Source organism: Gambusia affinis, linkage group LG11, assembly GCF_019740435.1.
Source record: "Gambusia affinis linkage group LG11, SWU_Gaff_1.0, whole genome shotgun sequence".
Lineage (NCBI taxonomy): Eukaryota > Metazoa > Chordata > Actinopteri > Cyprinodontiformes > Poeciliidae > Gambusia > Gambusia affinis.
This window is the reverse complement of record NC_057878.1, coordinates 15248478-15273764: the sequence shown is the minus strand read 5'-3', so window position 1 is coordinate 15273764 and position 25287 is coordinate 15248478. Positions and strand designations below refer to the sequence as shown.

The following is a 25287-nucleotide window of genomic DNA, read 5'->3' as shown; positions in this document are numbered from 1 at the left end:
CTTTCATTTAAATATATATATATATTACACAAAAAGAACGGACTGAGACTCTCCCCAAGACGCTCGGTGGTTTTATTTTATTTTTTAAAATAAATTAATAATAATAATAATAATAATAATAATAATAATAATAATAATAATAATAATAATAATAATAATAATATCCCTATTTTTTATTTAAATATTTTGAGCTATAATTTTAGTATTATTTGCTGTTTTACATATAAAATAAATATACATGCTTTTATTCATTTAAAGTTTTATTTCATTAAATGCATTGTATTGCTATGTGGCATGTTATTGTTATTTTCATTGACATCAAACATACATACATACATACATACATACATACATACATACATACATACATACATACATACATACATACATACATACATACATACATACATACATACATACACATTTATAGTTTAAATGTGTTTGAAGATTAATTCTGGAAGTGAACTATTAATTCAAACTTGCTCTAATCATGCAGATACGTTTTATTATCATTATTATTATTATTATTATTATTATTATTATTATTATTATTATTATTATTATTATTATTATTATTATTATTATTATTATTATTATTTCTTTGATGTGAAAAAAATTTTCAAATAAAGAAATCACTAAAAACTAAAAATAAATTGGATCTTTATCCTCACAATGAAGGTATGCAAACATTTCAACCCCAATGCATTTGTGATTTGGAAACACCTCATGAGGAGACTGGATGGAATGAATTATATGAATGAATAGATAGATGACTAATGAGTGAGCCACTCATTAGCCTTTTTCTTTGAATGCCATATGATTTTATTTTTTACTTTACACACATAGTAAATATAAAATAGTCATCATGTTGAAACATTCAAGTTTAGTGTATTATTTTGTGAGGGGGAAAAAAACATCTGAACAATTTCCTTACACAGCTGAAGAATCACGCTTTGCAAAACAGACCCTCAAAATTTAAATGAAATTGTTTTCTTCTAATTAATGGCATCTTCTGTGATCAAGAAGAGGAAACAATTATGGAATCACTCAAAACAAGATGCACCTGGATAACTGATGAGAAGCATGACTCAAAAGAAAGAGCTCTAGGTTGAGACAATGGGAAGAATTATATAACTCAGCACAATGATAGTTGACCCATAGTTAGCTGTGTTGACAATATCTTATTCAGCAGTTACAGTTTTCAAGGCTGTAATTCTAATTTAGCCTGTTTAGCCTAAAATATTTAGGCAAATACAATTTAAAGTAATCTAGTCTTTTTCTTTAAACAAAAAGATGCCCTAAAACTGTTACTAGTGAACTACTAAAGTAATATTGTGGAAATGTTCACAACATAATTTTTAATAACAAAAATAGAAAACATTCATCATTTTCTTTTATTTAGTTCTGCAAAAAACTAACAAAACTTTAATTATTTTCAACATTTTAACCGTTTAAATGCCAGTTTAATTAATTGAATTATGGCTTATAACAATAATAATCCATAATTAGAATAAAAGCTAATGGTAACCAACACCCCTCCTAACCTCAATGGGACATGGGTTTAAGAAAATGGATGGATGAATGGATGAAAGTTAATGGTAGAGGGTTTGGGAGTTAGTTGGGAATAGCAACAAACTGCTTTCATTGAATTAGTATTTTTATAAGACCCAATTCTCCCAATTAATGGCTAAAAATGTCCCGATGACATCTCTTTAAACCATTTTTTAAAATCTCACTAACAGTATAATTTATGTAAGAATATTGATTTGAGTTAGTAGGTAATACATAAAGTTTTTTACTGCAGTCGATCTGATTCAACATATTTCTTATTGTGGGCATCACATATTAGTACTTAATTCAGCTTGTGTTTTTCTCCAAGACTCTAAAATGCACCAGTTAGCTCCCTCTATGTATCTAAATTCTGAAAATGATCTACAAGATCTGCACAGTTTAACTACACTGAGTTGTTAAAGAAAAACACCGTCTTCTTTTATAGCTGTCTTTAGCTTTCGTACATTGCTCTGTCTGATGTCTCTCATCCTCCTCATAGTATTTCATTTATTCTCTATGGGGTTTAATCAGTTAGTTCTCTGGGTACAGTGTAACCATGGTCATTAAAGAATGTATTGGTACTTTTGGCACTGTGATGAGGTACCAACTCCTGCTAAAAGCAAAAAGCTTGTTAACAGCATGCTCTGCTTCCTGGCAGATGGTGGTGTTGACTTTGGGCTTTACTAAACACAGTAGATCAAGACAAGCAAATGTCCTCGAATCATAAAATATTGTAGAAAAAATATAAGACAATGTCAGGCAGACAGGATGAATAGGAAAGTGAGGTTCATTCTTTGTGCTCCTTGGTTTTCTCTCCCTAGTCCACATTGTAAGAAGTCCACAATATCAACTTGGGTGCAAGAATGACCAAATTATTAGACAATACAAGAACAAAAATATAACAAAAAATTGACAATGAAAGTCAGACACGGGGCTGACAAGAAAAAAGCAACTAACTAAACACAGTGCACAAGGGAAGACAGGAGCAAAAATAAAACGGGAACGAACTGAGACTACAAAATCTAAGCAATACATCAAAGACAATGCAGAACAAAATCATAAGAATACAAAGCGAAGGCCTAAGGATCATGACACAACCAAATTCTTCAATCTATTTTGCTGCACAGTCCCCTTAAAGTTGGAGCAAATTTTTCTACAATTTTTCCATCCACAAAACTTTCCACAAATGTGCATGAATACAGAAGTCTCAGAACAGTTAATAATATTTCTTCTCTTTCTCTGTTATCTTTACTTTCATTTACCATCTTCAAAAGTATTTATTTTACAGTGTAACAGGGAAGAATATGCTTGCCCTTGACCGGTTTTATTCCACAGGACTTCAGTCACCTTTACCAAATTCAGCCATGTGACTGTATAGTTTATTTCTTGTAGCCTGTGTTTATGGGTTACAGGCAGCAGGTGTGTCTTCCCAGCAGAGCAGACAGGAACATGCTGCAGCACCTCAGCTGCAGTAATTTCTCCCATCACTACACCGGTCTAGCCGCAGAGAGAGGGGACAATACTTGGATAATTTTAGCTCAGGGTCCCAGACATCCACATTGCTGCTGACATGCCCGCGTGCTGTCATATCGAACCCCAGCGCGTGCGCTAGTACAGTCCACTGCAGCTGACGTCACATCCAGCATGGCGGTCAAGGTGACTCTGTCAATATTTCTTTATCAGAACTGTGTTTAAAAATGATGTAAAAGCGGCCGCGGGCTTTGCGCTTTGGGGTGCGGAGGACATCTAGTCTGCGCGGACCTGTTGGGGTTAGAGCTTCACCGCAGCGGAGTCCCCTCCTCTCTTTTATTGTATTATTTCTCCGCAACCTGACATATAGGCGCATCTCCCTGGCCTCAAAGAGACAACTGTAATTTCTTTGTTCTGTTGCTTTTGTGCATCTGAGAGATTTGTTTCGAAGCTGTTAAAAAGACGCTGGAACTAGTTATTTTTGCTCGAGTCCTGTGATCGATCCTGCTGAGCCGCCTGCGTTAAAAAAAAAAATCAACGCTGAAAAGTGACAAACTGAAGTCCAGTTTTGTTGATGACAGAGATTTCTGTGTGAATCTTAATTTTCAGACAACATTGTGTTCTTCTGAGAACTTTTTTCTGTTTTTTGTCATGGAGACTTCAAACTTGTGTGTTACAGGTGCAAGCCACAAGAAGAGCTGACCCTAATGAGTTGAAGACTATTTTTCTGAAGGTAGGTTACAATTTTTGTGTCTCAACCTCTATCAAAAGCACAGATGAATAGAAAAAACTCTTTGTATGCATGGTTTGTTACTTTATCTGTCAGTTCTGCTTTTGCAGTGCCTGGCATAACTCCATCAAAGGTCATATAAAAGGTTTTGGTTAGCGTCGGATCAGCTATACTCTTGAATTACTTTGTACATTTTGAAATTTAAGCTTCGTACTGAATTTTGTTTCATTCTCTTTTCAAAGCCTCGACTAAAACTCACATTCCTCTCTAGTAGAAGTTTTTGAAATGGATGATCTGAATTTTGCCCAGGGTAAAATAGCCCATCTGGCGCCCCAACAAAGTTCTCTACCACTTATTTGCATTTCACCATGTTTTTACACTGTGAACAAGGATCTTATTCACAGTGTAAAAACTTTAAATGGTTGCTGGCTGAAGTTGTTATCTGATTTACTCATCTGAACTGCACAGATATTCTCTAAAATAATTAATATTTATATTATCCTATTTGCGAACACAGAAAAACCCACTTCACTGTCTTATTTTTATGACATTAGTACCACCTTAGATTTGTTGTAGTACAGAAGGAGGAGCTTGTTAAGCAAGTATTTCTTCGGCTCTTGTCACAAACCTGTAGATTTGTTTACTGTAGATATACGTATTGTTAGTAGTAAACAATACGCAATACGTCAGTCAAGCAATACGTTTGACTGGTCAAACTTTAACTCAGTTATTCAAGAGATACAAAGATTATTTCAAACATGGTTTAGGATTTACAAAACAAGTCATTTCAAAGCCATTCTTTGACATCTGATTGTTGTGTGCAGAGCAAAGGGGCTTTCCCAGGGTTGAATTAAGCCAAGAACTTCCACTGTTCTTCATTACGTCTTTAGCTTTGCTTACCCTCTGAGAGTGTCTTGTTTGGAGTGTAAACTTGTTCCTGAAAGAAGTGACTCAGTTTGAAATGCCGGTCTCCTGATAGCCCTCAACATCCCTTCACTCATTTGTAACAGCGCTGTTTAATTTCAATGCATATTCAGGTGGAAGGGTTAATTATTCACTCTGACTGCCTGTATAATTTGATTAAGAACTACTTGAGGCCTACTGTGAGAGTGAATAGATACACAATTGTGACGGAAAACATGGCAATAGATTGCTTGAAATTAATATTTTCCATCTGAAACATTAATTCAGCAGAGCGCATTGAATTGTAGCTGGGAAAACACTTGGAGTTGGAGGGGTCTCCTCCCACGCCCTTGCTTTCTCTCTTTGAGTTTGGCTCGGGCCCATGAGCATGGCCTTTCTGCTGCCGGTTCATGCTCCCCTTCTGCTTCCCGAGCTATCTTGGTGCCAAACATGAAACCCTACCCAGTCTCTATAAATGACTGTACATCTTGAAGCCCTGACACTAAGATCAGGTTTTACTTCAGTCATGTGGAGTAGCATATTCCCCAAGCTTAAAGGTTGATTCTTGTATTTGTGTTGCATCCATCTAAAGCACATTATGGAAAAGCAGAGATTATATATCAGTTAGTATAAATGCTTTAGAAGGACCTAAATTATGTTTTTAATATTTAATTATTTTGCTATAATGATAATATGTTTAGATAAAATCTTATGTTTTTTAAATTGTATCGTTTTGCTTAAAAAATGTTGGTATATAAATGATTTAAAGGCTAATAATTTGTTTTCAATAACATGTAACAAAATAAACCCACATCTGTCAGATAGCCTTTGGTTATGAAGAGCAGGATTTCACATACTATAAAGTTTTAAAAATTGTACTAAAAATGCCAGGTTCAATGCTTCAAGTGCATTTTGGGTTGATGACATCATAAAAGGTGTAAGAGTAGAATAGATCTTAAAGATTATGGTACCACTGTGTGGACTACAGATTATTCCTTTAAAAAATATATGTGGCTGAAAACATGCAAATCAATCTGAAAAACAAGACAAAGACAATTTAAATCTGGTTAGTTGCTTTTTTTCCCTTTTGTGATGTCACCAGAGGCATGTGGGATTTTAAGCTTGTTTTTGGGAGGGTTGCTTTTCATTGTGAACAAACAGATTGAATACAACACCAAACTGGCCATGACATGTTTTATAAATGAAAGATGGGTTTTGCTGTTTTTCACAGAGCAGCCTGGCAAGTAGCTTTAAGAGAGAAAGATGATGTGAAAGAATATGAACAGTTCAGTTCTACATGTCATTATAGCCTAAAGCATAGCATTGTATAGATTTTAAATGCGCTGTAGCCAGAGCGAACTGAGATTCCTTTGTTCTTGTAAAACACAAAACCATATTGTGACACAGAAAAGACTTCCCTATAGAGAGGGAAGAGCTCCTCATCTTTATGTGCGCACAATGGAGTTTATACCTTACAATTTCTCTGTCTAAAATGACACGTCAATCCACGCTTACCACTGTTTACAGCTCTGTACATGTGTCCTCTGCAGTATGCCAGCGTGGTGGAGGATGCGGAGCATTACATGACCCCCAGAGACTTTGTGCAGAATTACTTGGGTCTGCACACACAGCCTCAACACAACCCCAAAACTGTGGAGCTGATAGCCGGAGTGGCCGACACCACCAAGGATGGGTGAGTAGAAATCTTGTCTTGGACTGAAATGCCTCAAAAGACGCTCCTTATTATTGACGTCAACCGTTTTGTTTTCTACACTTTTCATCCACACACTAGTTTGAGAAATGTTTCAGTTTTCATTTTGTGCTCCAAAACTATTGTTTTCTTTATCAAACTTGCTATCTACAGAGACCTGAGAAAATTCAAACTAAAGCTGCGAAGCACAGATCAGTGTTTCCTGGTTTCAATCGCTAGTTAAATTCCTGTTTTGATTCAAAAAGAAAATTTTACCCACTTGTCAGTGTTTGTTCTGTCTGCCTGTTTCCTGCATTGCCTGTTCTCCATTACTTGATTGTTCCATTGTCTTTCTATTGCTCTGCTTTCAGTTGTCATTTCATCCATCCCACAGCCCAAGTTCCCATCTCCTATTTCTTTGTAGCATCCATTGTGTCATGTCTGACTATGCTTTATTTAGAAGGGTTTTTTTTTTTATCTCAGCTGTCTTGATCTGGTCCATGTTTTTCTTTTCAATAAATTTTTTCTTTAGCTTAGGCAAAGCTCATTTTTGTTTTTTAATTCTGCATTCAGAGCCTTGCCAATAGTTTGAACAGAAGCTGCCTCTTGCTTCAGCGCTGTATAAGAAGCTGATTATTATAAATGCATATTCTCTGTATATTTTATCTTCAGTGTTTTCTCAGTCTCATTTAAACAGCTGTTGTATTATCTCTTGCCCTTAGGTTTTATATCTCAGATTTAAATGATAGTGACTTTGAGTTTCAAAGTAAATCATTTGCTTTTCAGTTGATCTATGTCTTCCTTTGTTTTAGATTTTAATAACGTTTTTGCATATTTACAGAAGCAATGCAACAGCAGAAGATATTGCACTTGTTAAAAGACAGTCGCTGATCAGCTCTCTAAATATTTGTCTTTTATTATTGTTTTAATCCCTCAAGGTTTAAATATAACTTGAATACATCAAATTGGAAGAAATGATGCTGATAAAATGCACTAATTGGAACTAATCACCCTGGAGATTTTTTTTTAACTGGTGTTAAAACTACCTAAAGCTAAGTTTATCTAATGGTTTCATGCCATTAATGCCAATATTATAGTTTGTTTGATCTTATTTGGGTTCATTTAGTTGATTATTCAAGCTGACACGGCTGTAAAATTTGTAATTTTACTGAAAAAAATCTGCTCTTTTCATTGAGGTTACATCTATTCTTTCTCATCCAAACAGACTGATCTCTTTCCAGGAGTTTCTGGCCTTTGAATCGGTTCTGTGCGCCCCTGATGCCCTCTTCATAGTGGCCTTTCAGTTGTTTGACAAGACTGGCACAGGAAACATCTCTTTTGGTACGCACATGGTGTAAAACATGCTGAGAACAACAGGACACTTTTTTAGCTCTTAATTTTGTGTGTTCTCCAAGAGTTAAATAAGCGCTTTGTAGAGGTGGGACTATCGAGCATTTCTACACAACCACCAAATATCTGTTTTTCAAAAGAATAAAAAAAAATAAATAAAAAATAAAAATTCGCTTCCCATCTCTAAATGTTTTCGTCTGCCCTCCCTTGTCTTTTATTCCTTTCATTCCTTCCTTCCTTATTTTCTTTGGTGTGCTTTCTTCCACCCTTGCATCCTCCTTTTTATCCTTACTTCTTTTCTTCTATCCTACCTTCTGGTTTTCCCTTTTGCCTCATTTCCTTTCATCTTCCCTGTCATTCTTATCTAGCAGTCAGGGTTGCACGATATGGCACAAGAAGTGTGTGATCAAAGGTCACAAGACTCCTTCTTGCCTCTTCTGTTTGACCTTTTGTAAGGTCATAGTTTGCATGTCACAGCTGAAGTTGACATTGCTGACTCGACCGGCTTGTGAAAGGCCCATGCAGCCTAAAAGTGCTCTGTCTTTTGAATTAGCTGAGTTATGAGAAGGTTGCTTTAAGCCTCTGCTCTGTACACCTACTCACTAACTCGACCCAGTGACCACTTCCACTAACCAGATCAGAAGAGTAAGAGCACTACATCGACTTTGACAACCAAAGGCCTTCTAGGGAAGTCTCTCGCATTTATTTAAAGTATTTATGAGATAAAGAGAATTGAATGGTGTGATAATACAACTGCATGCTGGATGTTTGTCCTTGAGTTGTTTTTTAACCACTTCTTAACACTTTTCCAGAGAATGTCAGAGACATCTTCAGCCAGACGACAGTCCATCACCACATCCCCTTCAACTGGGACTGTGAGTTCATCCGACTGCACTTCGGCCATGAGAGAAACAAGAATCTCAGCTACGCAGAGTTCACTCAGTTTCTGCAGGTAAACATTTCATGTCAAGAGTTTTACCAACCATGTATGGATCAGGGTCCCCAGGATTTATCTGCAGTGCCACTGCAGAGAATAATGTCTGGGTTTCTCACCCACGAGATGGCCACAAAATATAAGCCTTCATAATTTTTAACATCTGATATTTTGAGACATTTTGCTAAAACATATCCTTGAGTTAGAGCTACACAATTTGTTAATTTGTAATCGGTATCACATTATCAGGAATTTCAATTTAGCAATGACAAAGGATTGCTTCGATGTGATATTTTTTCTGATTTTGTATTTCAAGTCTTCTCTCTGCATATTGAAAATATGCAGTTGAAACCAGATGTTGAGTAAAAAGACCAATACACGTTTTTTTCTCACTGTTTGAAATTGAAAATAATAAAACTTTTCTTGTTTTAGTTTAATTAGAATGACCATCACAATTTATGCTTGCTGAATGTCACAATGATGAGATCTAGAACACGTCAAATATTGATTTAACTTCCACTTGCACAAGATATGGAGGTCACTGCTTGACACTGTGAAAATGTAGTAATGTGATGAAAATGGAGACAGAAAATAATGCTTCAGAATAAAAGCAATGTAGCTGACTCTGGCCTTGCACATGACCTCGATTCCTTAGGTTTACAAGCTTGTTCTTTTGTGGGACTTGACCTGAATCTGAGTGATGGTTTTGTGGTGGGCAAACAGCATCACCGTATGTGCGGAGGAACCTGGTCCGGGCTTGAGGGCTGTGGTCTCCGGAAGAACCTGGGTGGGCTTCTTCTCTACTTCACTGCGGGATCCCTCACAGCTCTCTATGGTTTATTATAACTGACTCTAGTTTCCCACAACTGCACAAACGATCCTCTTGTGTACAGGATTTCATAAACGGATGTCATTATTGTTGTCTGCTGTCATGGCCAGGAATAGTCAGTAAGCAATACAATAAAAATTACAAGTGTGTCTATTTAGCTGTTATTCAGATTTGCAGCGCTGCCACAATGTGTATTTGACTGAAACTGCAGTACTGGTGAGTATTAGCTTTGTCAGCTGATAAAAATTTGTCATGTGCTTTCAACAAAAGACAGAAGAAAAGCGTTGGCCAAGCCAACAATTAGGCCAGTGTTTCAATGACGGTGCTCCAGTCCCCTCTGGTCCTAGGTGATGAGCTCTGACAGCAGGGTTCAGGTTCCCCCGTATCCTCCTGCATGGTTGTCATATTAAATCATGTCTCTGCAAACACACACCTGCCAGTCACTGTGCAGCCGTTCGGCTCTCAGAACAGGCTTCTCAGGACCTGGACTTCATGAGTTTCTGGAGAGAGACAATAGCCTGTGTGACACTTCAGCATCTGACGGCTTCTATATCCGTCGAGATGAAAGAAAGAAAATAAAGTATCCATCCATCGATGTTCACTAAGCAAGAATCTGCCGTCAATTCGTAGCAAACATTTTGTGTTTTAAAATTGATCAAAACAGATTTCATAGTTCTGAAAATTTGACCCCAGAAAACTACTTGCGTTGGAGTTTATTGCACTAGATATTACCAATGATTCAATTCATCTTTTGCCATTTGCGTCTACCTGTTTTTGCAGGAGCTGCAGCTGGAGCACGCTCGCCAGGCATTCGCACAGAAAGACAAGAAGAAAAGTGGCACCATCACTGCCTTGGACTTCAGTGACATAATGTCCACCATCAGACACCACATGCTAACTCCTTTCGTAGAAGAAAACTTGGTTTCAGTGAGTCGTACTTCACATGAGGGACGCTTTTTAAAATAAAAATCCTGCTATTCTGACTTGAGCTGACTGTTTGTTCAGGCCGCAGGAGGCAGCACCTCCCACATGGTGAGCTTCTCCTACTTCACTGCCTTCAACGCCCTCCTCAACAGCATGGAGCTGATCCGCAAGATTTACAGCACCCTCGCCGGCTCGCACAAAGAAACTCTCGTCACGAAAGGTACTTCTACTCACCTCCTGAAATCCAGCAATCTCCTGAATTTGACGTGTGCTATGACATCTGGCTGTTAGATCCTATGTTTAACTTTCTCGACAGAGTGGTGTGAGTGAACAAACAGGGAACATTAACTGTAGCACTAAATTACACAGGTAAATGAACTGTTTTAATAATCCGATGACCCCCTCCTCTACATGAGTAGCTGGTCCTGTCAGTCACATCTGCTCCCAACTGTGTTGTCCATTGAGATCCAAACATCAGACTTCTCTCTCTCTCTCTCCATGGTTTTTCCTCCATTTAGAAAAGTCTTGGGGCTAATAGTATTTGCAAATAGTAGCAACATATCATTCAGGCTTAGACAAGCACTCACTTTTAATTTTTTCTGTCATGCAAGGGATGTCCGCGCAGTCCACTTTGTCAAGTCAGCTTGCAGGTTTCATCTGTAGATCTGACGGAAAGGTCTTTTTCAGGAGAAGCGAATAACTAACTCTTTTCCTTTCCTCAACAACTACCATTAGGTTTCCTTTTAGAAAGGCCACCCGATGGCCACTTTGTTACCTAGCAGGCAGCAGCAAAGAACTAAATTTGAAGCTCAAATAATAGAGCGATGCTTAGAGAGTGGATGTTCATGTGGCGAGTACTTTCAGAGAAGGAACGTAAGCACATAAAGAGTAGTTTAAAGGTTTATACTTTCCATTACATGCCTTTTCAGCAGCAAACATATATAGTAAGATAACCTAAGCACACAAAGATCAGTATTTGCAAATACTATTGTAATTAAAGCCTATTGTAGAAAATACCTTTTTTTTTATTTCCACCTCTTGGCCTCTGGCTTGGCTGTTTGAGGCACATTTGTATGACTTCCTTTTTTCTTCCCTTTCTTTGAACCGTAGAAGAGTTTGTTCACGCTGCAAATAAGTTTGGTCAAATCACTCCTATGGAGATAGACATCCTGTTCCAGCTCGTCGGCCTCCACTCTCACTCTGGGTAAGATGCTGTATCACCAGCATGCAACAGTGTGGATTCAAAGCAAACCAAAGATTTCTATTAATTAACTTGTGTCTACAAAAGTAGAATAACCCAAGGAGTAGATTTTGCTTCTATCAGACTGTCCTGTCTAGGGTAGGTGCAGTTAGAGTCCAGTAGCTGACTGCTATCAGTGTATCATTTACCAATTTGAATATTTGTAAGCCAAGCAACCAAGGAAAACCTGTTTAGAAAGTAATTCTGCTCACTTTATACTAGAATTAATATCTTATGTTTTATTTGTAACTGATGGTCTGTAAAAGGATTTTAAATCACACAAAATGTTAATCACAGTGAATTAAAATGAAACAAGCTCTCTTAAGACCTCCCTGTTGCAAAACCCAATGATGCTATTGATTACAGGCCTATTTTCTCAACGCAGTTTGGGACATAATCTGGAGGTAGACAGAACATAATCTGACCTCAGACTATCTGCTTCTTCTTAAATAAAGAATCCAGAGTTATTAAAAAAAAATTACTGATACATTTTTCTGTAAAAAGATGCATATTGCTCTAAATCCAAATGCCCTCTATGTATGTCCACTATACAAGACTCCACTGCTGAAGAAAACAGAAGCTGGAACACATTTAAAGTTTCTTACTGAACTTTTAGGCTAGCCATAGAGGATATAGTCGAATGAAGACAAAAAGAAATGGCCCAGCACACCACAACGACGGTTCAGTTTGGAGCATCATGGTAAAGTCCTATGAAATGCCAGGAACCGACCGTTGCTGTGCACTGCTAGCCAGCTGGCAGAAAGGGGACTAGTAAATCTTTTTTCCATAATTACAAGGAAAGTAATTAAACTGCTTGGAAATACAGTCTTTTTTTCTGAAACTAAAGTTGACACACTACATGCCAAACTACAGTAAAAAATCCCTCTGCAGCCTAGTTAGCCATGTAGTGTTTTTACTTGACCTTGTGTATAAAGAGCAGAACAGCACAAAGTTATTTTCCACATAATAATCCCTTAAACTAACACTTTATTAAGCAGGTGTTTTATTACGGGGTTTTTTTGTGTTACTTTGGAAGAGCTGGAGGAATAATTGATGCTTTTTGTGTTTCAAATAAAAACGATTAAAGTGTTACATGTATGTATCTATGTATTTTTGTTTAGGTTTTTTTTTTTGTATTAATATGGTGACACTTAAAACTTCAGATTTTCTTTCTCTGGAGCAACTTCAAATTAAAAAAAAATTTTTTGGTTTCTTTATTCTTGCTTAAGTAGAATAAATATGTTACAGGTCTTGTTTATTGGCTGTAAAGATGAAGTTGATTCCCATTTAGCTTAGTAACGGTGGCTCCACTGGCTTATTTTTACAAGACAAACATAAAACATGGATGCAGACTTTATGATGCGTCAGGCCAGCGGGGAACATTTTGGTCTCAGATATTCTGCAGCAAAACACTTTCATTTACCTGCCGCACCTCGGGCGTTTATCCAGCTTTGTTTGTGTGTTGTCTATGCGAGTTTGAATTAAAGATGCAATAACTTCAAGTTATTTGGTAGTAAAAAACCACTGGAAAATCTTACATCACTGGCTGCTGCAGCTCAGTGGAGAAGCAGTTTTTGTTTTTTTTTTCCTCCTGGCCTAACTCCCACTTTCGCTTCATTAAGGCGGCTGAACAACGCAGACATCGAGCGAGTCGCCCCGCTGGAGGAAGGAGCCATGCCGTACCACCTAGCTGAGACTCAGAGACAGGTATCCTGAGTGACTTCTCTAATACTCCTCGCATCCTCCTCCAACTGGCTTTCATCAAAGCCTTTTCCTCTTCTCTATCTCCGCTTCCCTCTCAGAAAAGGCAGCGAAGAAAGGCAGCATGTTCAGGCTCTGAATTAGCAGAGAGCCCGTGTTTTTCTTTCCTTGTGAAGTGCATTTCTTAAACTCCCAGATAAAAGTACACCAATTATAGTCACAGAAGAGGAATGGATTGTTGCGTTGCTTCTCTCCATGAAAGGCTCTTCCTATTTTATTCAGTGCGGCTGCACATACGCATCAGCTGCAATCACACATCTGAGGCGCTAATAAGAGGCTTTTATCACCGTGGGGCTTGAGAAGTTTTAGAAGCCTTTAGCGAAGTCTGCTAATGGCAGGAGGGGAGTGGGAGGCAAGGTGGATGTGGAAGAACAAAATAGTTCCTGACTCCACCGGATAACACGGCTCTGTGTCAGAGCTTTCAGACCACTCGCGCTCCCGAGACTCGTGCTCAGAGGTCTGGAATTTGACTCCTTGTGGGGAGGCGGGTGCGGGGTAGCTGTGATTCTCAAGCCTGCTCTTCAGTGGAAGTAGACTAATTGTTTAAAGCCTTTGATCAAAACCTCGATCTTGTTAGCATGCGGCCTTCAGTGGAAGCATCTGGGAAGAGGAAAAGAGCGACCTGCTTTGCTCCCTTAACGTCTAGTCTGGGGGAAGTTCCTCACACACCCCCAAACTGCGCACACTGGTAGTTTAAAAAACACGTACCCCTCCTGAAGTTTTTCACATGATTTCAAGTTACAACCACAAACTCTAGTGTATTTTGCTAAGAATAAATGTGACTTGTGTATCGTCCTGTCAGCTTTGGCCAGCCTTCATTGTACCCACAGTCGAATGCTACTACCACCGTATTCCACAGTGGGGAAGGTATCTTCAGGGTGATATTCAGGATATGTGATATGCAGGGTGATGTTCAATACAGGGTGTATTGCATGTAGGCCAGAAAGTTCAGTTTCATTCACATTTTTACTCTCTCCCCTATATAACAAGAAAATCCTACAAACTGACTTTTTATGACTTTCTTCTTTCTACTCTTTGCCAAATGCCAAATTTGTAGAGCAAATGACGAATAGATGTCCAGTCCCTCCTGAGCTGTGGATCTCTGCAGCTGCTCCAGAGTTACTATGTTCCTATCTTGGCTACTTCTCTGACAATTTTTTTAATTTCACCTTTATTTATATACTGGTAAATCTTGTTGAGACACAAGGTCTTATTTTCGAGAGCGACTTGTTTTAAATGTACAAACTAAAACATACTAGAGTTATTTCAGTTCATAAAATTGGTTAACTGAAAAAGAATAACAAAGGAAAATAAAAGATTGTAGAGTTAAAGCAAGAAGCACAGGGACAACCATTCATGCATTGTCCTTAAAATGCATTTAAATCCCTTCAGTTCAGTGAAGCAGCACAGCTTGTTGCAGTTTGTTCCAAGTAGAAGGAGCCTTGTAAGAAAATGCAGTTTTTCCAAGTTCTGTACGTAAAGAAGGAATGCTGAATGTAATAAAAGTCTGTGCGGAGGCAGTAGTTGCTCTTTCCAAATTAAAACATACCAGCCCGGTTGTCTACATGTGGAGTGTGAGGACCAGTTAACCAAATAGTATATAGTGCAATGGTGGGTAAGAGTTTCACCTCCTCAGAAGCTTAAGCTCTGTGATAAATAAACATCCAACATCTGTAAAGAGCTAACAGGAGCATTCATATCAATGGCTTTATGTAAATGGTCTTGTTTAAATGAAAATCATGATTTATTTTTATAGAAAATAACCCAAATTCCTATCTGAGATGTATTATATTAATTATATGTCCTTTAAAAGAAACATTTTTGATAAATCAACTAGCTTAAATATATACAAGATGCAAATTCAACATCTTAGTGAATATTTAGTAATACCACACTCTTTGCATTTTTGGATGATACATTGTGTAGATCTCTGTAGGACGTTATATTGATTTATATCAATATAGCTTCTTCAAATGATCCCTGCCAAACATATGAAGCATTCATAGAATAGCTGGATTTATACTCAGATTAAATTACACACCAGAGATATTTATGTAGTAACTTGGTTACTCCCGAAAACAATGTTTTATCTCTGGGTTTTATTTAGGGGTATTAGAGTAATGGTGGCTGAATACAAATGCACAGCAAGCCTTCTTATTTATATTTGAAAGTCATGAAGCTTAGTTTATGTCCAGGGCGGCATGATCAGGTGGGCGCCATTCTTACTAAAAAAGGTTTGGCATATCTTTCAACTAAACCCCAAGACTTCTTCATGGTAGCATGCCCAGTCACTAAGTATTGTCGCCCCCTAGTGTTTTCCAAAGACAGTGTTTTCAGATTGAGACAAATATTAAAAACACAAAACAAAATCAGGTAATCTCTCTATTTTTTTATTTTTTTATTTTTTACTTTATTTCTTAATGTGTGGTAAGAGTTGGAGTAAATAGGTGGTGTTTTTGCTAGAATGATGAGTCGGTGGGTGTTTCGGCTCACCCATTGCTGCAGAACCAGCACTGTTTCAGCTTCACTATTCTGTCCCACATTATGTCGTTCTATCACACCAAACTCAAAACAAAACGCATTACAGTTTGTGAAAATGTGGAAAGGCTGAAAGAATGTGAATTTTTTTGCAAGGAACTGCATTTATGTAGATTATTATCTGAACACGGAAACGGGTTGTTGGGCTAATCTGTTCCCCTGCACTCCAGCGGAAACAAAGAACATCAAACACCAGTGCAGAGATGATGGAGATAGGAAAGAAATCATACTTTTAAAATAAAAACCAAATGTTTGGATCACAACCTCCAAGATGAAACATATGTGGAAAACTCCGCTACAGGTCCACACAGTCACCCAGAGCTAATCTGTCTCTGACATTCAATACCGACTGCCGGTGAATCAGACTGTACATGAAATGTCCACATTCCATCTCCATAACATTTTTCTTTCCACAATGTATCCGTTTCACTGTGGCTTGATAGCCCGCCGATTCATGATTAGCGCTGTGATCCAGCCTCCATCTTTCTCCAGATCCATTTGACCGCTGGTGTCTCTTTCCTCTCCATACAGCACACTCACGAAACGTCTCGGCCCGTCTGGCTCCAGGCTGCAGAGTCCGCCTACAGGTTTACCCTGGGCTCAATCGCCGGAGGTGAGTGACATGTCTACAGCAGAGGCCCCCGGCCCGCCCGAGGGGTAACCTTAGCCGCCCCGACTGGCGCAACTGAGGCCCCGGGGCCGGCCATTGTGTTTCAGGGGAGAGGGGCTGTGATGTGAAGCTCCGGCATTGTGCTGCCGTGCCACCGGTGGCTCCAGGCTGTCTTTGGAGACGGAGCTTTGGAATGACACAAATCTTCCGGAACCGCAGTCCCTGGAATCTCCCTCTCTAATTACACTGGAGGGAGCAGAAACAAGGAACCACTGACATAACCGGCCCACAGACAGGAGCCCACTCCGACTCTGTGAGTGTGTGAGTCTAGGTCGTAGTCACTCAGCAGTGGCCGATTAAGACGGGGCCCGAGCGAGATGTCTCTCACGAGATGTAACGGTGAAACTGCAATTTCTCTGTTGCTATGAGTTTTTTCTCACCTTTTAGGTTCTTTGAATGATTAAGAACAATCAGTACACCAACAACCGATGTCAGACAAGATGCAGCATGTGCAGCTGAGAGCAGGGATTAAGTGCAGTTTATCTCAGCATCACTCTAGGTTACAGAAACCAGGCATTTTGGGCTCTTAAAGATGCATTTGAGCTGCTCATATTGTTCAAGCTGTGAGGATGAGAAGACAACAACTTAATAAATAGATAACAAAAATGCATTGTTGGATGTATTTTAACAGGTTGCATCTCTGCAACTCTGTGTGGAAGACACTTTAACATGACATTTTATTAATAAAATACCTTAAAAAGACAACCAAGGTTGACCAAAGGGCTGAAGAGCAACATAAAAACAAACAATAATAATGGACAATTATTGTATGTCATAAATCTGAATTATTGATGGTGGAAACCGACAGCATGGCTGGGATTGTTACTGCTACTTTTATTTTCTCCACTGTTTATTTTTATGGCTAGTATTTGCATTTGTGGGGTTTTTATAATAGCCAATCTAATCTAAACACATAAATGAGTTCTTATGGACTTTTTATTGTTACTTTTATTGTCACAATAAATGTAACATATATTGTGATAACATTTCAAGTCTATGTTGCCCCACACCAATGGAAACAAGCGAGGCATTCAGAAGCTCTGTCGCCTCTCGATTTGAATCCTGTTTTATTGAGAATTCAAAAAAACACAATTTCAGTGAATGTTTACACCCTAGAAAAAGATTCATGTCAGGACTTTGCCTGGGTCACTTCAAGATATTAGTATTCTTTCCAGTCAGAAATAAACCTTTTGTTCAAATTAAACCATAACTTTAAACCTAAGTCTAGTCTTGGTATGAATACCTTCGTGGGGAGGAAGTCAGTTCTCTATAAGGAACAGAAAAAGTAAGATTTGCAAAGTGAGTGTTTGGAGTGGCCATCACAAAACCCTGATCTCAGTCCTATAGACAACTTATGGACTCATCTGAAAAGGTTTGTGTGAGTGAGGCGGCCTGCAAACCTGACCCAGTTCTACCAGGAGGAATGTCAGAACTCCAGTAAACTATTGAAGGGGGGTTGTGGAAAGAAACCCAAAATGTTTGACAGAATTTATATAGTTCAAAGGCAATGCTACCAATTATGAAGGAATGTATACAAACCTCTGATTGTTAATAAATTGATAAACGAATCTTTGACGTTCTTTCTTTCATTTCTGTGACATTTAGCAATTAGAAAAAAGCGGTCTGTCTAAATGAACCAAAAAAGAGAAGTTTTCTTTTATTTCTAACTCGTCTTGGCAAGTTTCACTCCTTCAAAAGTGCAGATTTTCTACTTTTCTTCATTAATTAGCCAAAAAATGCAGTTAAAAAATAAAATAGAAATCTCCTTCAATACTGCAGTTCTCTTTTAACCTATGCTATTCTCTACTGCTTTTGGTATCAGCATTGACCGCTTGTTTGCTCTGCAGCCACCGGCGCCACCGCCGTGTACCCCATCGACCTGGTGAAGACTCGGATGCAGAACCAGCGCTCCACGGGTTCCTTCGTAGGAGAGCTGATGTACAAGAACAGCTTCGACTGTGCAAAGAAGGTGCTGCGTTATGAGGGCATCTTTGGATTTTACAGAGGTCATTACATTTCCTTATATATATATATATATATATATATATATATATATATATATTTTTTTTTTTTAACATGTGCATGTTGATTGTGCAACGTGGCCCACATGATGGGAAAGTATCAGGGAGCTCATGTCAAGAGCATGGTTTTCTAATTGATCCCAGAATCCTTTGCCCTCTGTGTTCTGCAGCAGCCAGGGGTTTTCATTATCTCTGTACCTGGGAGAGTTCCCTGAGCGAAAATGACCAGCGGTATTCATGTACCGTCTGATCTGCCTCTGTCGGAGTGCTGATAATAGCGCTGAAGGCTTCTGATATACAAGCCCTTCACCCCCGGGGCTCTGCTGCTCGCGAGGGAAGTCAAGACTGCCATCTACAGCTGCCTCCATCGCTGCAGCGTCTTATTTCTCCCTCTTGTTCATGATGAGAGGCCGATCGACTCGGAGACAGACACGCTCGGCTGTTTTCTGGCCGCATACCAGCAGCGGTCACTCAGCAGCTCCTTCAGAAGTTTATCTGCTTTGATGAAGGACGGGCGCTGAAACAGTATGGCGGCGATCGCCACTGTAGCACCCAGACCCCCAGGCCCCATCTCTTAATCTTGTCCATGGCCACACAGCTCTCTCTCTGTTCCCCACCAATAGCTGGATCAACGGATCCTATATTCTGGAGCAGTCATTTCTGGACTTTTGTCCGGTTTCAATGGGACCTTTTGTGTCTCGATGCATCACATGTATCAGCGACTATCTGTAAATATTTACAGGTTTGTTTCAGGCTCCCAAGAACCCTGCTGGTCGCATTGTTCTGGTTGCCAGCGGATGTATTCATACACCCAACATAAAAATGAGCACTCATCTCAAGGCAAACTTTGAGTCTCAGATGCTATCTATGAATAATATTTTGCAGGTCTCGTCCCGCAGCTCATCGGCGTCGCCCCTGAGAAAGCCATCAAACTCACGGTGAGTCATTCCACTGGAGAAAAGAAAAGTTGATATGAACGAGTCTCTGAATGAAAGAATCCGAGCGATATAAGATGAGGCTGCAACTCATGTAAAATTTACTGTCTTGCTTTAAAGATCGACTCTCATTTGGCTCATTTTTTTCCCCTGAATATTTTCCCTTTTTGTTTTGTTTTTCCAGGTGAATGATTTCGTCAGAGACAAGTTCACCACACAAGATAATACCATCCCTCTTCTGGCAGAGATTCTTGCTGGTGGATCTGTAAGTATTAAATTATGTCCTTAAGTGAACGAAAAGGTTAGAGCGGAATTTATTTCATTTATGTAGCATCAATTCCTTTTACAGTTGCTCCCAAAGGCCTTTTGTAAGGCTTTTAACAGGCATTACAAAAGCCTGTTAAAATCACGGGCTTTTGTAATGTAAACAATGAAACCATGATGAACCACTTACAGTTATCCTGCAGCGACGACCCATACTTGTTTAAGCATTAAAAATTTTTTAGGTGGGCTTCCTTATTCATACCAAACTGTCCCACATCATGATACTGCCACCAGCATGCTTTACAATTTGTGCAGTGTTAAGTTTGAAAGCCTCACTTTGAGTCCTTAAAATGTGTAAAAGATCATATAAATGACAATCATACATACTGAAAAAAAAATAAAAAATCTGGCCGTGTGTTGGTTGATGTTTGTGTAAAATCTTAAGTGAAGAAGCAAATATTTCCTCATCATCGGGAGCTTTGTTCATTTTGGATGTGCAACTGTGAGAAAATAGACTTAGACTAAATAAACTGTTATTTATTTAGAGTTTTTGTTTTCATCCGTTTACAATTATCAGCCTGTTTTGTCCTCTGACTCCTTTGAATCTTAGACCACAAATCCTACACAAGCATGTTCTGTAAAGATGTAACTCCTTCACTCGGAGTAGATGTGAGAGAGGCTGAAAGAATGAAGGCCTGCAGGTTGGACTCGGAGGAGCGGGGTCTTTGAGGTTGCGACCCCTGTCAGAGTGTAATTGGAGGAAGAGGCCCTGGAGGGTTCTGGATGAAGCAGGGTCTAGCTCAGCGTGATTGAGTTTGACAATGGGGCCCAAACTAGCGGCGCAGGTACCAGCGCAGGTCTTCACAGAGGACAACCAGGGTGTCCCATCTCTCAGTTGTTGCGAACCAGAAGTTTGAGTTTCTTTAATCGGCTCTGAGGGGTTCCTGTTAATTGTCCCACATACACATGCAAACACACGCACACACACACACACACTCATACACCCCCACACACACTCATGAAAGTTTAAATTCAGTTTAATCTGATAACTTGCTGAATTATCACTGCAGAAGATGAAAGACAGGAGATGAGTGCATCAATCTTCAGAGCAGCGGATATTCCTCCCCTCCGCTTTGAAAACGAGCTTTTTTTAGCTCGGATGTTTACAGATAAGACCCCTGCCCTGAGTGTCAGCGGCAGCCATCCTGGGGCCTGATTAGATTTGGGGAGGGTGATAAATGTGCCAGAGTCAGAAGGTGCCATGCCTCCAGGGCACCGCTTTCCTGGACTGTCCTGGTGATTCAGCGCTCTCCCCTGGGAATAGGGGTTGAATTGGGGAAGTGTGCGGGGCGAGGCCGGGCCGGGCCGCTCACCCTGCCACAGGAGGCGCCTGGAGGGGAGGCGGCGGGGGCAGAGGGCCGCTGCCAGGGTCACAGCCTCCCAACCATGAGCCAGTGGCTTCTCCTGCTCCGCTCTGACCCCGGTTGTTCCTCCATCAATGCCAGCTTTTTCCTCCTCCTGTCAAGGCCGTTCGGAAAACAGGGTGAAAATAAAGCAACTTTTGTGCTTAAGTTTACCGAGATGATTTAAAAATCCCCATAAGGGGGGAAAATGCTTACACACCATCTCCATTCTCACCCAGAGTTCACCCCACAGGGGTCGGAGGGACAAAAGCCACTCCGGAAATAACTGCGTGTAAACAGCTCACCGTTAGCTTTTCATATTTGTATGTGTGATGCACCCTGCAGGCTGGAGCATCACAGGTGATTTTCACCAACCCACTGGAGATCGTGAAGATCCGCCTGCAGGTGGCCGGAGAGATCACCACGGGCCCCAGGGTCAGCGCTCTGAACGTCGTCAGGGACCTCGGCTTCCTCGGCCTCTACAAGGTGGGTCAGCACAGCTGAGCAGAGGAACACCTGACCAACAATATGCGCTTTCTATCTACTTTACTGCCTAAAATAGGGTTTCTACACATGTTCTTGCTTAAATTTCTAAATGTTTCACCCAGTTTTTGGGCCATATCTGGTATCCTATTCAAACAAATTCTCAGGAATTTTTTTTTTTGAAGTTGTTGAACATTATTATCTTTCCACCTGAACTGTAAAAGAATAATGACCAGCCAACACACCAGGAATCAAGGGGAGACATGAGTGTGTCCATTTTTTTTTTATGTCACTCATATTATTTTTATTATTATTGGAAAATATAAAATGGGGCACATTCTGAAAACATTAACATGCTAAAATACTAAAAATACTAAACTTGTCAAGACTTTACACATAGCAGAAGCAGCCTGCCGTCTAAACTTTAATAGATTTTATAAATCATATCAACACCAAGTAAGGCTTATCTATAAAATAGAAAGAACTTGATTAAATCTGCAAAGGGTTTATGTACAATTTTAGACGTTCAGTCAGTCCACCTGAGTCAATACACAAATGCTGACTTTTATGACGACTGTTCCATAGTTTGTCCTTAGTTGGAATGGATGGAGAGCCTCTGTGAACATTGCTTTTCAATTCTATCCATCATTTAGGTCTGAACTTTAACTAGGCTGTTCTAATACATAAACCTGCTAGCTTTAGCTGTATCTTTAAAGTCGTTGTCCAGGGTGACCTTGTTTTCAGCTCCCTCCATTTTTCCACGCGTGCTGATGAGAATGACCCTGAGCACAATACTGGCACCACCATGTTTCGTCATGGGGTTATGCTAAGAGTGAGTCAATATTTTGATGTTGATGTTTGATTCTCTTCTTAGTCGTGTCTCTCAGCTGCTGCTCCAGAGTCACTCTTGATGTTCTTCTTACCCACCGTGTCAGTGAAGGCCCAGTCTCTTCCTGAAATGTCTAAATATTTTTTCAATATAAATATATATAAAAACCCATTAAAAACCATCTATTATTTTCTTTCCATTTCACAATTGCGCCCCACTTTGTGTAGGTTTATAACACAAAATTCATTATGACAATGATGTGATTGCCTCAGTCAGTTCTGCTCATCCTCTATAGAAAAAGCACATTTATTTGATAACAGCTAGAAAGGTTGGATGCTTGATTTACTAAAATAAATTCAAACCTCATTTGAAGATGCATTAAGAATACGATGATTGAAAATGGATTACTTCTCAATGTTCATCAACTGAAAGAAACAAAAACGTCTTAAACAGTCAAATTACTTTCATCTTTAAGTTTCTTGCGGATGAAACACTTCAGCATTTGAAGAAGCAGCTGTACGTCTACGTCGACAAAATTCCGATGAGAAACAGAAACCTGAACATCAGACATTGTGTTGTTGAGTGTTTGTCAATCTTCCAAAATTGTGTTAAACACGCAGACGGTTGCTGCAGCCAACAAGCAACAGCAAATTGGTGAGGGACTGCGCTTCACTCCTGCTCCCCTCCAGATCCGTGTGGCTTTCCTTACTGCTTGTGTCTTTTCTTTTTTTTTGAGTTGGCTTCCTCTTGGTAAGAGAGCACACTGCGGTCTGTGATGGATCTGTCTTCGGAGGTCCGGTGCTTCAGCTCTCCCTGGAGCCCTTCAGCTCCATCATCAATACTAAAGCCCCTCTGCAGGCTGAATAAATCAGTTCCCCCAGCCTTTTAATCCCTGCAGACGAACCAGCTTTACCTCTCTTCTCATTCATCAGTCTCTGAGCTGATGTATTTGTTTATAAAATGTTCTCTTTTTTTTTTTTTTTTGTCATTCTTGATAGGGAGCCAAAGCTTGCTTCCTTCGTGACATCCCCTTCTCCGCCATCTACTTCCCGGTTTATGCACACACCAAGGAAAAGTTGGCGGACGAAGACGGAAGGGTGGGCCCGCTGCAGCTGCTTACTGCCGGGGCTATAGCAGGTAACAAACACCTGGGAGGACGGCGTCGTGTTGTTTCATAAATGAACGCGTCACCTTATCTGCTTGGAATAAAAAAACAAAAACAAAAAGAAAGCATGTTGGTTTCCTTCCTGTTGTTTCCCCCATCAATAGACCGACTATGTGGTGATAGTTTTCTTCCCATCACACCGTGAAGGTATAGCCATTTTGGTCTCTGTGTGACTCCACCTGTGCATACCCAAACTGCTTCATTATGTGTTTGTGTGGCAAACAAGGCGTACCGGCGGCGTCGCTGGTGACCCCTGCCGATGTCATCAAAACCAGGCTGCAGGTGGCAGCTCGAGCGGGCCAGACGACGTACGACGGAGTCATCGACTGCTTAAGGAAGATTCTCAGAGAGGAGGGGTTCAGTGCATTTTGGAAGGGCGCAGGAGGTAAGGCACGCCTGCATCCATCGTTCTTTATCGACTACAGACGAGGGAAACTGACCTCAGGTGCACTTCTGCCTTCCATTAGCTCGTGTTTTCAGATCGTCACCGCAGTTTGGTGTGACCCTGGTGACCTACGAGCTGCTGCAGAGATTCTTCTACGTTGACTTTGGGGGACAGTAAGTACTTTGGGTGTAGAAAATGAGAACAAAAACCAGCTCAGTTTCATGCACATCTCAAGAATGTCTTTGGGGGGGGGATGAACACATCATCCATGCTGTTTAAATCAGTGGTGGAAGTAACATGCTGTGGGAATGCTTTTTTATCAAATCAACTGTGCTAAATACAAATGTGCGCCGCACTTTTCAGTTTCAATCACACTCATACAACACTGTCTGCTGTTCACTCATGAAAAGAAGCTTGATGGGAACAGCAGTCTGTTCATGAACTGAACTTCTTCCCCGATTACAACAGTTTAAAACACGTTTGATAGTCTGGTTTGGACACGCGGTGTTTTAATGAATATTATCATTATATCAACTTTTCCGTGTTCATGAGAGAGAATAATCTTTCTTTGGAGAGATCAGTTTTGCTGGAGCCTCAGTGATAGAGCCATTCATTTACTACCCGTCTCTCTTTCTCCAGTCGTCCTGCTGGCTCCGAGCCCATTCCCAAACCCGCGGTGAAGGATTTCCCCTCTGTGACCGCTGACCATGTGGGCGGTTACCGTCTGGCTGCTGCAACCTTTGCCGGCGTGGAGAGGAAGTTTGGCTTGCACCTGCCAAAGTTCAAGTCCTCTGGAGAGTCCAAATCTGAACCTCAGTCCTCCTAAACGAAGCCGCGGCGGGGAGGCCCACACGCTCCCCCGTTTTCAAGTTTATCCGAGAGGTCGTCTTTCTTCAAACGCTGCATGGGTGTGGCTTTTATTTTCTTTGCATCGCTTGCACAACTTTACTGTACATATTGTACTTCTCAACAGAGGGACATTATGGCTCAGCAAAGAGTTACTGCTGCTTTTATTTCTTGGTGTGTGACAGCTGTGGTGTGCATGGGTTACATTTAACAAAGGTGTACAGATATTTTCAAAATATTTATTTTGAAATTATGACCAGGGACGCGGAAAATAATTTAAGTGTATTTATTGTATTTTATTGAAATAAATCATTCAAATCTACTGTGAAACGTACATTCTCTATTTTCCCCCCAAAGTTTTGTCTC

The 25287-nt window shown here is 39.9% G+C and overlaps 1 protein-coding gene across 2 annotated transcripts; it reads left to right on the top strand.

The window, feature by feature from the left end:
* The first annotated feature begins 2952 nt into the window (after window positions 1-2952).
* LOC122839673 (calcium-binding mitochondrial carrier protein Aralar1-like) lies at window positions 2953-25203 on the top strand. Of its 2 annotated transcripts, none has more exons than XM_044131485.1 (18): window positions 2953-3207; window positions 3701-3754; window positions 6205-6347; window positions 7570-7685; window positions 8507-8646; window positions 10238-10384; window positions 10463-10601; window positions 11492-11585; window positions 13244-13328; window positions 16452-16533; window positions 18438-18596; window positions 19497-19549; window positions 19731-19811; window positions 21559-21699; window positions 23524-23662; window positions 23917-24075; window positions 24158-24248; window positions 24715-25203. In XM_044131485.1, the coding sequence occupies exons 1-18, from the start codon at window positions 3196-3198 to the stop codon at window positions 24899-24901; spliced, it is 2022 nt and encodes a 673-aa protein (XP_043987420.1). In that variant the 5' UTR covers window positions 2953-3195; the 3' UTR covers window positions 24902-25203. The 2 variants fall into 2 exon arrangements, with proteins under 2 accessions (XP_043987420.1, XP_043987421.1); XM_044131486.1 differs by lacking the exon at window positions 2953-3207 and adding an exon at window positions 3272-3421.
* Window positions 25204-25287: the final 84 nt, after the last annotated feature.

Bases quoted from the DNA above. Each gene is read 5' to 3' on its own strand.
- LOC122839673 (XM_044131485.1), top strand. The intron at 6,348-7,569 runs GTGAGTAGAAAT...TCATCCAAACAG, and splicing joins GCCGACACCACCAAGGATGG to ACTGATCTCTTTCCAGGAGT. The intron at 19,812-21,558 runs GTAAGTATTAAA...TGCACCCTGCAG, and splicing joins AGATTCTTGCTGGTGGATCT to GCTGGAGCATCACAGGTGAT.